At 34.7% G+C, this 14,079-nt stretch overlaps 1 protein-coding gene across 1 annotated transcript; it reads right to left on the bottom strand.

Moving 5' to 3' along the window:
• Nucleotides 1-1,136: 1,136 nt before the first annotated feature.
• Nucleotides 1,137-1,854, bottom strand: LOC113318934 (monothiol glutaredoxin-S9-like). The gene has a single exon (XM_026567224.1). The coding sequence runs from the start codon at nt 1,651-1,653 to the stop codon at nt 1,345-1,347; it is 309 nt and encodes a 102-aa protein (XP_026423009.1). The 5' UTR covers nt 1,654-1,854; the 3' UTR covers nt 1,137-1,344.
• Between the last annotated feature and the right edge of the window lie 12,225 nt (nt 1,855-14,079).

Raw genomic sequence — 14,079 nt, 5'->3', positions numbered from 1 at the left:
CGTCCTAGTTTATTTATTTAAATTGAGCATTTTTTTGTCCTAATTTAATTGTTAAGTTTCATATTTTCCCCTATTTTAACCTAATTTACCCCTATGTTGGAATCCGGTAATTCTATTTTCCATGCACATCTTAAATACACCTCTCTCTACTAGACCAAAAAAACTAATGCATCTTAAATATTAGTGTGGGGGTAATTTTGGAAAAGATTCTCCTCTCTCTACTTTCCTTAATCTGTATGCAAAAGTCATTTTAAGCAAGTAAAATAGGACGGAGGGAGTAAGAGAGATAATGATTCTTTGCATTGGAAAATGCATTTGTAGGGAGAGAAGTTCAAAAATCCAATGAATATTTGCATTCCCAAATGCAAAGAATAATTCTCTTTCTTATATTTTATAGTTTTTTACACTTTTCCATGCCAATGATTGGCTCTTATCTTGTGCATGGATGCACAAAATAACAAAACTCAAAATGATTTAGGTTTTATCATAGATGTTTTACTATGATTTGGGAATGGATACGTTACTTACGACAGAATTTTGGGGTGCCATTCATGCTTTTGAATTGCGCAAGAATACAATATTATAGCGTATTTGGTTGGAATGTGATTCTACTTCTACCAACATCATCTCGACGATTAAAAAATAAAAATTTAGTGCATGCCATGGAGATTCAGGGTTCAGTGAGAGCTTTACTTGCGTTTTCTCGAAACGGTTTAGTTTAAGTTCTCTCGTATATATGGAGAAGGGAATGCTCGTGCTGATTTGCTAACCAAATGAGGAGTGAATTCTAACGCTTACTGGTGGAATATGACTGCGGATTTTCTAAAAAAATGCAACGGAGGCAGACAGAGATGTTTTGCCAACTTATAGGTTTCGTTAATTATTTTTTCTTCGCTTTTCTTCTTTCTCTAATCTAGAGGTTCGGCTTTATGTCTCCTTGTTTTCTGTTTCATATTTTCTCTCGATTAATAAAATCCCTTCGTGAGTTTCGTTAATTATTTTTTCAACTCATTACATTGCCTAAATGGGGTGCACCGTGCACGATTACATTGCCTATAGCATTCAGCAGTTGTATACAATAAAGTTAGGTTCGTTAGAGAGCTCGAGTTTTATAATAATTTATTAACACACAGAGCAGGAAACAAGCTTATAATAAGCTCAAACCTTTATTAGCAAATGACAGATACATAAACACACATTTTCTGAATGGAACACACAAGCGCGCTTAATCAAACTCTAATTAATTAATAGTTAGTAGATTATTATACAATGCAAAGCTAGATCATACGGTTTCCTTTAGTAAACCATGCATTTTTATATGCTGCGCTATGAGAAAATTAATTATCATGGCAGCATAGCTTGGAATGGTCTGACTAATGGAAGCAACGAACCACCGAGATGAAGAGACATAATTTCATTGGTGGACCCGATAAACTGACCATTAATGTACACAGCAGGTACTGCCGTGTTACATCCCATCCTCATGAGAGCCTTCTCCATGTCTTTTCCTTCAGGGTCTTGATCAAGTTCATGAATCAATGGATTCACGCCGAGTTCGTGAAACAAAATTTTCACAGTATAACACATACAACATGAGCTTTTACTAAAAATCACCACCCCTTTCTTTGTGGCAACTCTCATTATAGCTTCCATTTTTATGACACTTGACTGAATTATAATGTGAGAGAGCACTATATCCTATATCCTCCAACTTCAGTACAATCTCTCAACCAAGCTAATCGAATTCGATATTCGAGCTCAATCCAATACGGCTGAGAGAAGTTGAAGTTTTGGATGGAAAATATGAATGAAGTTAAAGAGTAAGAAGATTGATTTCCAGTGAAGAAGTTGAGTTCTCGAGACCACAATTTATAGGAAGAGAAGAAACTAGAAAGGCTTGCATGGTAAATTTACAACCAATAAAAGAGCATTCAAAAGAGAATATTCTGCTTCGAACCGATCCTCTCCAAGGAGCCTGTAATACTGATTCTCATTTTAAAGGAGGCTGTTGTGTTTCACAATGAACTGATATGAGATACCCACAAATTGGGTTATTGCGTTTGACTGGTCCTTGCTGTTGGTGATTCTCTTGAACTAGATTTTTGGATGCTGAAGTTTCGAATCTGACTTAATGATGTTAACTAGTTATTAACGAACCCATTATTGATCTCTTGTTCTTCTTTTTTATGATAGAAACATCGGTCAAATGCGTGTTTCGATCTTTATACCCTCGACGTGTATATATTGATAGCCATTTGTATTTACCCACTTTACTGCTTTTCTTGATGCCCACCTTCTATGGTTTACCATTGCAAAGGCACAAACAAGGGATATATTTAATGTGGAACAAGGTAAAAGAAAGCAATACTAGATTGCTATAAGCAAGAAGAGAAGAGAATTCAAGCAAGAAGAGAAAGATAAATTTTGTATTTAATAATTTGATTGAGTAATAGATAGCTCTTACAAGACTTAATCTAGCCTTTATATAGGCTTGAAGAATAACTAAACTAGGAAACAGAAAACTAAAAGGAAATCTAAAAGAATCCTAAAAATAAGAAAGACTGAAACTAGGAAACCATGGAAGCCAAACCTCTAAGAGGAATCTTCTGGAATTGTAGTATGCCCTGCATCAGTCCCCCCTTCTAGAGTAAAGCTCGTCCTCGAGTTTTCCAAACAAACCAGAAGTTCATTGTCACCATGAAACATAAAAATCTCTTGAACATTAAATGTGTTGGAGATATTCCAATCATTTGGTAGATCAATAACATAAGCATTATCATTGATCTTCTTTAAAACCTTGAAAGGACCATATTTCTTCATCTTGGTTTTGTTATAAGTACCCACTGGAAATCTCTCTTTTCTTAGATGTATCATCACGAGCTCCCCTTCCTTGAAGGTTTTAAACCTCTTGTGTTTATCAACATCCTCTTTATATTTAGAATTGGACTTCTCCAGTTTAGATTTTACTTCATTATGTAATTCAGTTGCTTTGTCTACAAAAGAGTCGGCTGCAGTGTTTGTACTCTGTGTGGTGGGTAAGGCTACCAAATCAAGAGTATGATTAGGTACTTTAGAGTACACAATCTCAAATGGAGTTTTCCCAGTAGAACGATTCACGGAAGTGTTGAAAGCGAATTCCATATGTGGCAATAACACATCCCACTGCTTACTATTATCCAGGCACTTAGCTCTAATCAAATTCCCAAGTGATCTATTAACAACCTCAGTCTGTCCATCAGTTTGCGGATGTGAAGTTGTGCTGAATTGTAGAACTGTGCCTAAGCGCATCCATAAACCTTTCCAGAAATAACTCAAAAATTTGGTATCTCTGTCAGAAGTGATAGACTTTGGAACCCCATGCAATCTTACTACTTCTTTAAAGAACAAAGAAGCAACATTAGAAGCGTCAGTTGATTTCTTACAAGCCACGAAGTGAGCCATTTTAGAGTAACGATCAACTACGACCATAACAGAATCATTACCTCTAGCAGTACGAGGTAAACCAAGTATAAAATCCAAACTTATATCAACCCAAGGTGCATCAGGAACTGGTAAAGGAGTATACAACCCGGTATTTTGAATTGTACCCTTTGCTCTCTGACAGACCATGCATTTTTGTACGAACTTTTGTACATCGCGTTTCAAAGATGGCCAGAAATATCTTTCTTCAATCAGGGCAATGGTTTTATCTCTCCCAAAATGACCACCAAGACCACTGCCATGTAATTCTCGCATAAGATGTAAACGTAAAGACCCTTGAGGAATACATAATCGATTCCCTTTAAAAAGAAAACCTTCTTTTATAAGAAAATCATCAACCCCATGAGTTTGAGAACTGCATTGATCCCATAGTTTGCCAAAATCTTCATCTTCTGGATAAATGTCTTTGATATAGTCAAATGCATAACTCTCATTACGAATTGTAGTTAATAGATGACTTCTTCTACTTAAGGCATCAACAACTTGATTCAATTTGCCACTTTTATGTCTCACGGAGAAAGTGTATTTGTTGAGTGTGGAAAGCCATCGATCATGCATTCTGTTAACTTTAGCAGAAGTATTCAAAAACTTCAAAGCATGGTTGTCAGTGTTGACAACAAATTTCCTATGTATAAGATAAGTATGCCACTGCTTAAGAGATTGAACAAGAGCCAATAACTCTAATTCATATGTAGACCATTTCTTTTGTGCATCTGAATTCTTCTCACTGTAATACGCAATTGGATGACCCTCCTGTGATAATACTGCGCCAATACCAACAACAGATGCATCACAATCTATTTCAAAAGGCTTGTTGAAATTCGGAAGTGCAAGAATTGGTGCCGTACAAAGCTTTTCTTTAAGAAGAATAAAGCTTTTATCCATTGCTTCCGTCCACTCAAACTTCTCCTTCTTGAGACAGTCAGTCAAAGGTGCAGAAATAGAGCTAAAGTTCTTCACAAATCTTCGATAGAAATAAGCCAAACCATGAAAACTACGAACATCACGAATAGAAGTAGGAACTGGCCAATCTTCAATTGCTTGAACTTTAGAAAGATCGACATGAATACCATCAGTAGAAATCACATATCCCAAAAATGTTACTGAAGAAGCCATGAAGGTACACTTCTTCAAATTAACATATAAAGAGTTGTCAGCAAGAACTTGAAACACTTGTGAAAGATGTTGGAGGTGTTCTGGCTCACTGCGACTAAAAATTAGTATGTCATCAAAATAGACAATAACAAATTTACTGAGAAAGGGTTGGAGAACCTGATGATCATAAGTCGCATAAAAGTACTAGGTGCATTAGATAACCCAAATGGCATGACCAGCCATTCATATAAACCTTCACGTGTCTTGAATGTGTTTTCCACTCATCTCCACCTCGAATGCGTATTTGGTGGTAACCACTGCGTAAATCCAACTTAGTAAAAATAATAGAGCCCGACAGTAAATCAATCATATCATCAATACGCGGGATCGGAAATCTATAAGGAATGGTGATGCGATTTAATGCTCTGCAATCGATACACATCCTCCATCCATTGTCTTTTTTACTAACCAAGAAGGCAGGACTGGCACAAGGACTGTTGCTAGGTCGTATCAAACCCTTTGTAAGCAAATCATTTACCTGTCCCTGTAATATCTCATGCTCAGCAGGACTCAAGCGATAGTGTGCTTGGTTTGGTAAAGAGGCTCCAGGAATAAAATCGATGCAGTGTTGAATATTCCGTAAAGGAGGTAATGCAGTTGGTAGTTCATCTGGAAATAAAACATTATATTGAAATAATAAGGGCTTCACCTTTGCAGGCAACTCAATCATAGGCTTAGAATCTTCATGGGAATGTAAAGAATGTTGTGGGTGCAAAGAACGAATAACAGTGGCTACGACAGCATCAGTCTGCGCACAAGAGTTTGAAGTGGAATTGGATGGACTAAGAACCTTGGTTTTCCCATTATGAACAAAAGTGTAAGTATTCTCGAATCCATTGTGAACCGCGTGAAGATCGTATTGCCAAGGTCTGCCAAGAAGAAGATGGGTTGCCGTCATATTAATGACATCACATAGAACTGTGTCTTCATAACCCTCAAAAGAGAATGACACATAACACTGAAGAGTAATCTTCTGTGTGCTAGAGGCATTAACCCATCCTACAGTGTAAGGTTCTGGATGAGAAGTTACTGGTAGTTCAAGCTTCTTAACTACGTGATCAGCAATATAATTATCCACACTGCCACTATCAATTATCATCTTGCAGATTTTACCCCCAATATAACATCTGGATTTAAAAACTGTGTCTCTGAGACTTGCATTGTTGAGTAAGAAATAATGGACGAATCATCCCAACAAACTCGTCGTCATCACCAGGTGAGTCTTCATCTTCGAACTCATTAAGCGCACCAGTGACTTCATTAATGAACTGAGGTTCACCAATCAAAGCATTGAATTTCCGACAATCACTAGAAGTGTGCCCCGATTGCTGAATTTATTGCACTTATCTCCACGAAATTTTGTATAAGCATTATTAGCTCGCTGTTGCGGTGGAAATTGTTGTTGCCTGTTATGAAACCGATTCCCTGTAGTAGGAGGAGTTGGTTGCAGAGAGTGAGACTGCTGACCCGGCTGAAGATCAACTGGATTGGCTAAGATAGGTGTAGCCAGAGGTGGAGTATAAGGCACAATATGGCTAGGTTGTCGATGTGAATGGCTAATCATCATAAGGAGGCCTGGGAATATTCAAAACAGTATCTGGAGAAAAGTTTTGAGATGAATTGGTACCCCTGTAAGTATTTTGATAACGCCCTTGTCTGGATGGATAAATCCTAGAAGAACGAATAAGACGATTTTCTATCTTAATAGCTTGCTGCACAGCTTCGACCATAGTAAAAACTGAATGAGTCATACCATTTTGTATTAATCTATTCAGTCCCTCAATGAATCTTGCAACTAACTGTTCTTCAGATTCTTTGAGTTGATTTCGTGCGACCAAATTATAAAAATCTGACACATATTCTTCAACAGTTCGTGCCCCCTGCTGAATGTTTTGTAATTTGATGAAAAGTTGCTGCATAAAGTCTCTAGGTAAGAACTTATCCCTGATCAAAGTTTTCATACGTTTCCAAGTACGTATTTTCGGTTTGTTAGCGTTTCTACGATCATCACAGATCTTATCCCACCAAGCTGCAGCTCCTCCTTTGAGTTTGTATGTCACAAGTTTAACCTTAGAATCTTCAGGGACTTCCATGAATTCGAAAAAAGCTTCTACCTCAAAGAACCAATCAGTTAGTTCTTCAATACGAAAATTTCCAGAGAAGTTGGGAATATCAGCTTTTAGTTTATTCTGGTAAAGAACTGTAAGGGTTGTGACCAGTTTTTAAACGTCGTTCTTCAATCCAATTCTTCTCTAGATCGTTCTCACGTTCATCTTCATCATCACTGTCAAGTGCAGGAGAAACTATCTTCTTCTTTGAATGACCTATGAACCTTCATACGGTTTCTTAATGTTTAAAGTACGCAATACATCTTCAGGTACTTCATCATTCTGTAAAAACTGAAGTATCTTCTTTAGTTTTTCCTTCTAAGTCTACAAGCTCAGGCATATCCAAATCTAGATTTATATGTTTTGCAACCTTCAAAAGTTGATTCTGCATGGTTTCAAGCTTGGTATCTCTTAACCCTAATTTGTCCTCCATGGACTTCTCAAGAGCTTCAGTAATGTTTTTTGCCAAAATCTCGGTATGAGATTTGATGAGAGCTTCGATTGCTGCTAGAGTAACTGGTTGAGCAGTCATATTTTTTTTTTTTTTTGTATACGAAAAGGAACTAAAAAAAAAAGGACTGAAAGGTGTTGCGGAAGCGATGTAAAGGATCAAGTTATAGGATAAAAACCTAAAACTAAGCGGTTGATACCAACTAATGTGGAACAAGGTAAAAGAAAGCAATACTAGATTGCTATAAGCAAGAAGAGAAAAGAATTCAAGCAAGAAGAGAAAGATAAGTTTTGTGTTTAATAATTTGATTGAGTAATAGATAGCTCTTACAAGACTTATTCTAGCCTTTATATAGGCTTGAAGAATAACTAAACTAGGAAACATAAAACTAAAAGGAAATCTAAAAGAATCCTAAAAATAAGAAAGACTGAAACTAGGAAACCATAGAAGCCAAACCTCTAAGCGAAATCTTCTGGAATTGTAGTATGCCCTGCATCAATATTAGTTAGTATTCTTTTTAATCAGTTTGACATGAAGTAACATTGTCATTTCAGAGATATTTACAATCTCTAATGAAACTTGTTCTTTCGCTTATGCTAGCTAGGTCGAAGATACTCTCAGAGGTTCCCCATCCCCACCTGCGCACCTTGTTTTCTATTTTCTTTCCCACAAAAATGACTTCTATATATCGCTTGGTTTGAGTTTGCCAGCAGTAAAGAATAAGTTTTCATCACTCGATGAGGTATAACAACCACAATTGAGCAAAGATTGGCCATCCAAAAAAAAAGGATGTATTCTTGTAGAGTGTAGGTTTAAGACGGTATGCAATGTTTTGCATAGATTCGTGATATAAATAGATAAGATGCTAATAAGCTTATCTTCCTTTACTTCGAATATCAGACAGTATTGGTATTCGTACTTTGAAGGAATGAGCGATCAAACAGCTTAGAAAGAGAATAATAACGTGGGTTAAGTATGGTTACCTCCTAAGAAACATTAACAACAGCTGGAAAATTTCCATGAGGAAGATTATCACGGTATCTGCTAATTAGCTAGTATGTTGTTGTTGTTTTTTCTTTTCCTGAAGCATACATTAAAGGAAATCATTATGCTTCAAAAAAAAAAAAAATTAAGGACAATTATTTCAAGAAATTTTTTAGTTAGGGCAATATATCATCCCTTTAATTTTTAAGGTCCACCGCTTTTATTTGAGGCCTATCAAGTTCTTCACCCACCTAAATGAGAGGGATAAAAGGTATCTAAAAGGGTGAAAGTACTAAGTTACCCTTACTATTAAAACTTAAAAACTTGAACCAAATCTATTAAAATCCACTCTCTTAGGTATTTATCTACATGTCCCTCTTAATTAGGTTTTTGATGAATTCTTACATTCAAAATTAAAATTTATCAGAAATTTTTGTTGTCTGGGATTATCCATTGTCGGTTGATATGAATGTCCACATTAGCCGATTTTGAACATTCAAATGATATTCACATACACGTCGGTCGGCTGTTCTTGATGTTCTTCGTGGTTGAAGAATGTCAGCCCGGAATCGGCCAATATACACTCATAAAGACAAATTCTGGTTAACCCATTTTTTTCAGCTAATACTCGATCATAGAATGAGTATGAAATCATATACTCATTCTAAAGTCGAGTGATGTACACTCGATGCTCAAGTATAAATTTTATAATCGAAATGAAAACAATTTTATACTCGAATTGAAAATGAGTATGGATAAGATTTTATACCCAATTTGAAACGAGTATGATTTTATACTCGAAATGAAAATATGAGCATGACTTCTAAAATGGAATGTGATTTCATACTCGATCAAAAAATCATACTCATTGTTAACTCGAGTATGGATTTAGATTATGTTTGATGGTTTTCAACAACAGCAGATAATCGGTCGATGTGAAGGTTCGTATCAAAAGGAAAAAAAATAAAGGTTCATATCAGCCGATTCTGGGTAAAAGAAAATTTTAAATTTTTTTTTATTTTTTTTGAATCTACAATCAGTCTATGTAGTAATTAGTATCGACAGATTCAGGATTTTCTTCATGATTGATGAACATCAACCAGAATTGGCTTGCGAGAGCGTGAACATCAACCGAATCTACTTGGTTGATGATTCTACAAAAGAAATCAAAAAAAAAAAAAAATCATGTTTGGTGATCATTAACATTAGTTGATTTCTTACTTAATAAGATTAAACATTTGTAAATAAATCGAATCAAAACTAATTAATCAGGGATAAATCAACGATTAACTAAAAAAATTGGATATGGAGTTTTTTATTTTACTTCAAAATATCGGTTTTTATCTTCTTATTTTAGGCTTCAAATAAAACCCCTTGGCCTCAAACTAGCTACGGAATATATTGAAGGAAAATATCTTATTTAAATTTTCAAAAAGATTATACTTTGCTAATCTTTTTTTTTATCCTCGTGGAATATGTCAAAATAATTAAGAAAATAAAAAAGATTCTGAAACTACTACGATTAATTAAGAACGCGCAATTGGGGGATACTTTTTTAATTGGGGAATATGAATTACTAACCTCATCCAATAGTGTCTGCTAAGGGGTGTTTTTTTGGGGCAGAAATACTAATATACCCTTTCATCTAAATTAAATTTAAAACTATAAATCAAAATCAAAATCAAACCCCAACAAATTATTAATGATAGGTTAAATTGAATTGTTGTTGAGGAGGAAGAAGAAAGAAGAAGAAGAAGAAGAAGAAGAAGAAATGGCTTCATTGAGAAGGTACATGATACCCAATCATATTTAAAGTGTTGTTGTTGTTTTAAAACTTCGTTTGGGTTAGAATCAGTTTCAATCCACTTCCGACTTGTGTTCATGATGAATACCCTATTGTTTTTTGTGCCAGCATGGTTTTTAGGATGAATACCATGCCGATATTTGCTATTTCAGACAAATTTTCTAGATGCTTTTGTCCTCAAACCAGCACGGTACACTTGGGAATCGACCATGCCGGCGCTACTACCGGCATGCTCGATGATGAACTTTCTGTGCCGGCAGTGTACTTACAATTTCAAAATTGGGGGATATTGTGTATCGACATGGTGAAAGTATGAATACCATGCCGATTTGGTCATTTCCGGCATGGTATTCATACTTTTACCATGCCGACACTGAGTTTTTCAGGCGCAACAATGGCGAATTCAATGAAAAAAATGAAATTCAATACTTTAATACCTATATATGAGTAATTGGAGCACTTATATGTTCAGCATGTTTACTTTCCTAGGTTGGTTCTTCACATAAACCTTCGTGACCATAAATATCTTGATTTGATGTTGTTGCATCAACAAATTCAACGATAATAATTTATTCTAACGATTGTCAAACTAATCTATTAACCTAACTAATTATATTTAATCAATAAACGTGATTAGTAAGGGGTAGATTAGGAATTATATAAATTATCCGGATAGGGGGTGATCTTGATTTACTATTTAAATCTCGTTTTTGTCTTTTTCCTATATCCCCCAATTAATAAAAGTATCCCCCAATTACACGTTCTTAATTAGATGCCATTTTATTTGCAAACGTTTGAAAAGAAAAATTTGTTAAACTCATGTAATTTAAATAAGAAAGACTAGAGAAAGGAATCAAGATTTTGAAAAAATGAAGATAAAAGATATATCGACCAAAATATGATAATCAAGTAAATTAAACCAATACTGACAGGGTTATAAATTAAACCAACTTGTTAAAATTTCAAAGTTCTAGCTCAAATTAAGATTGATGTTCAAAAAAGTGTCTAAATTTCTATTTTGATATCTCATAAATTTTATACAAGTACATATAGAAGTGATCATGTTTAACTAGCTTGGAATTACCAAAACTAAACCTACGATTTAAGCTTGTCCAAACACTATTAAGTTCTCATGTTTGACTAGCCATGAAGATAACAACTAATGTAGATTGATAGGGTTGAAACCAAACAAGTTGATGGAGATACGAAGAAAGTTTAAGTTTCGTAAGAAACTTGATTAAAATTTGACTGAATAATCAAGATAATAAGTGTTTAAATGATAATAATAATAATAATATGTTTTCTAAACAATAAACTTAGTATCTATATATAGGCTTACAATAGACGACTAGATAAAAAAGGAAATCTACCTAAACTAGGAAAGTAAAGTCTTGTATGACAAGAGATAAGAGAAACTAAAAGAAACAGAAAATTAGGAAAGATGTACTATATCAGTCCCCCCTTCTTGAATGAAACTCTTCCTCGAGTAAATCAATAAAAAGAACTTCATTCTTACCATGAAACGTGAAAATTTATTGCACGTTGAAGATATTAGAAATGCTCCAATTTGATGGAAGAGCAATGACATAAGAGTTATCACTGAATTTCTTAAGTGCCTTGAATGGTCCATACTTTTTCATCTTTGTATTGTTGTAAGTTCCAATAGGAAAGCGCACTTTTCTTAGATGAATCAAAACTAATTCTCCTTCTTTCAAAGTCTTTATTCTTCTAGGTTTATTTGCAGCTTCTTTGTACTTGTTGTTGGAATCTTTATGCTTTGTTTTTACTTCTTGATGAATCTGTGAAGCTTTCTCAAGACTATTATCTTCTTTTACATTTGATTGTCGTAGTTTTGGAAGTACTACCAAATCCAAAATATGGATAGAAACCTTATAATACATAATATCAAAAGGTGTCTTACCTATAGACCTATTGACTAAAGTGTTATAAAGAAAACTCCATATGTGGAAGGAGAGTGTCCCATTGTTTGTCTTTGCCTCCAATAATCTTGGATCGAATCATATTTCCTAAAGAACGATCGACAACTTCAGTTTGGCCATCTGTTTGGGGATGAGCAGTTGTAATATACTGCAACTTAGTTCCCAAGCGCATCCACAAAGACTTTCATAAGTAGCTCAAAATTTTTGTGTCTCTATCAGAAGTGATGTATTAGCAGTTCCATGTAAACGAACCACTTCTTTGAAAAACAAATAAGCGATATTTGAAGCATATGTTGTCTTCAGGCATCTTTGAATAACGATTTACCCACAACCATAATAGAGTCATTTCCCTTTGAAGTACGGAGTAAACCAACCAAAAAATCCATGCTAATATCTACCCAATGAGCATCTGGAATTGGAAGTGGAGTATATAACCCTGTGTTTTGAATAGTTCCTTTGGATTGTTGACAGATCATACACTTTGGCACGTATTTATGAACATCTCGTTTCAGGGAAGGCAAAAAATAACGTTCTTCATCCAAAGCAATGGTTTTATTACGTCTGAAATGTCCGCCAAGACCAGTGCCATGCAATTCTTGGATCAGGTGAAGACGTAAAGAACATTGTAGTATACATAATCGATTTCCTTTAAAAAGAAAACCACCCTGAATGAGATAGTCATCAAAACTTCCTATAAAAGAACCACACTTCTCCCAAAGTGATCGAGAAAATGAGCTCGTCTAATCAAAGCATCAGCTACTTGATTGAGTTTTCCACTCTTACGTCTAATAGAGAATGTATACTGATTGATAATAGATAACTACCTATCATGTGTTCTATTAACTTTAGTTGAAGTTTTCAAAAACTTAAGAGCCTGATTATCAGTGTTCACTAAGAATTCACTGTGAATGAGATAAGGATGTCATTGTTTCAAAACTTAAACAAGTGTTATCAACTCTAGTTCATAAGTAGACCATTTCTTTCTTGTATCGGAATTTTTCTCACTTTAATAAGGAACAGGATGACCTTCTTGAGATAATACAACTCTTATGCCAAAAATAGAAGCATCACAGTAAATTTCAAATGGTTTTTCAAAATTTTGCATAGCAAGAACATGAGCACTATATAGTTTTTATTTGAGCAAATTAAAGCTTTTATCCGCTTCTTTTGTCCATTCAAAACTTTCACGTTTCAAGCAATTTGTAATACCAACAGCAATAGTGCTGAAATTCTTCACAAACCTTTTATAAAAACAAGATAATCCATGAAAGTTGTGTACCTTACGAATAGAATTAGGGGTCGGCCAATCAACAATTTCCTTAATCTTGGAATCATCTACTAAAATACCAGTACTTGAAAATACATAGCCTAAAAATGTCACTTTGTTGGTAAAGAAAGTTCACTTCTTCAAGTTAACATATAACACATTCTCTTGTAATACTGAAAATACTTGAGATAAATGTTCAAGATGTTCTTCTTCATTACGGCTGTAGATTAAGATATCATCAAAGTATACGATGACAAATTTTCCAAGAAAAAGTTGTAAAACTTGATTCATGAGAAACATAAACGTGCTAGGATCATTAGACAATCCAAATGGCATCACAAGACACTCATACAATCCTTCACGAGTTTTAAATGCAGTCTTCCATGCATCACCTATACGAATACGTATTTGATGATGACCACTATGTAGATCAATTTTTGTAAATACCTTAGCACCAGAATGCATATCTATCATGTCATCTAGTCGTGGTATTGGAAATTTATATGGTATTGTTACTCTATTCAGTGCTCTACAATCTATATACATACGATGTACACCATCTTTCTTGTCTACTAAAAAGGCTGGGCTATCTCAAGGACTTTTACTTAGTCTAATCAATCCTTTTTGTAAAATGTCATAAACTTGTCCTTGTAGTATTTCATGCTCTTTCAGACTTAATCTATAGTGAGCTTGATTAGGATAAAAGTTCCTGGTATAAAATCTATTCGATGTTGTAAATCCCTTAATGGTGGTAAAGTAGTAGGTAATTCAGCAGGAAATAACTCACTAAAAGAAGATAATAAGTCTTGTACCTTGTTAGGAATATCCACCATAGGATTAATGGCTTCATGAGAACTCAAAGAATGAGTTTGTTGTAAAGACCGAGCAAT

The sequence above is a fragment of the Papaver somniferum genome, chromosome 10 (assembly GCF_003573695.1).
Source record: "Papaver somniferum cultivar HN1 chromosome 10, ASM357369v1, whole genome shotgun sequence".
Classification (NCBI taxonomy): Eukaryota; Viridiplantae; Streptophyta; class Magnoliopsida; order Ranunculales; family Papaveraceae; genus Papaver; species Papaver somniferum.
The sequence above is the reverse complement of the archived record's forward strand: the minus strand, read 5'-3'. Positions and strand labels throughout refer to the sequence as shown.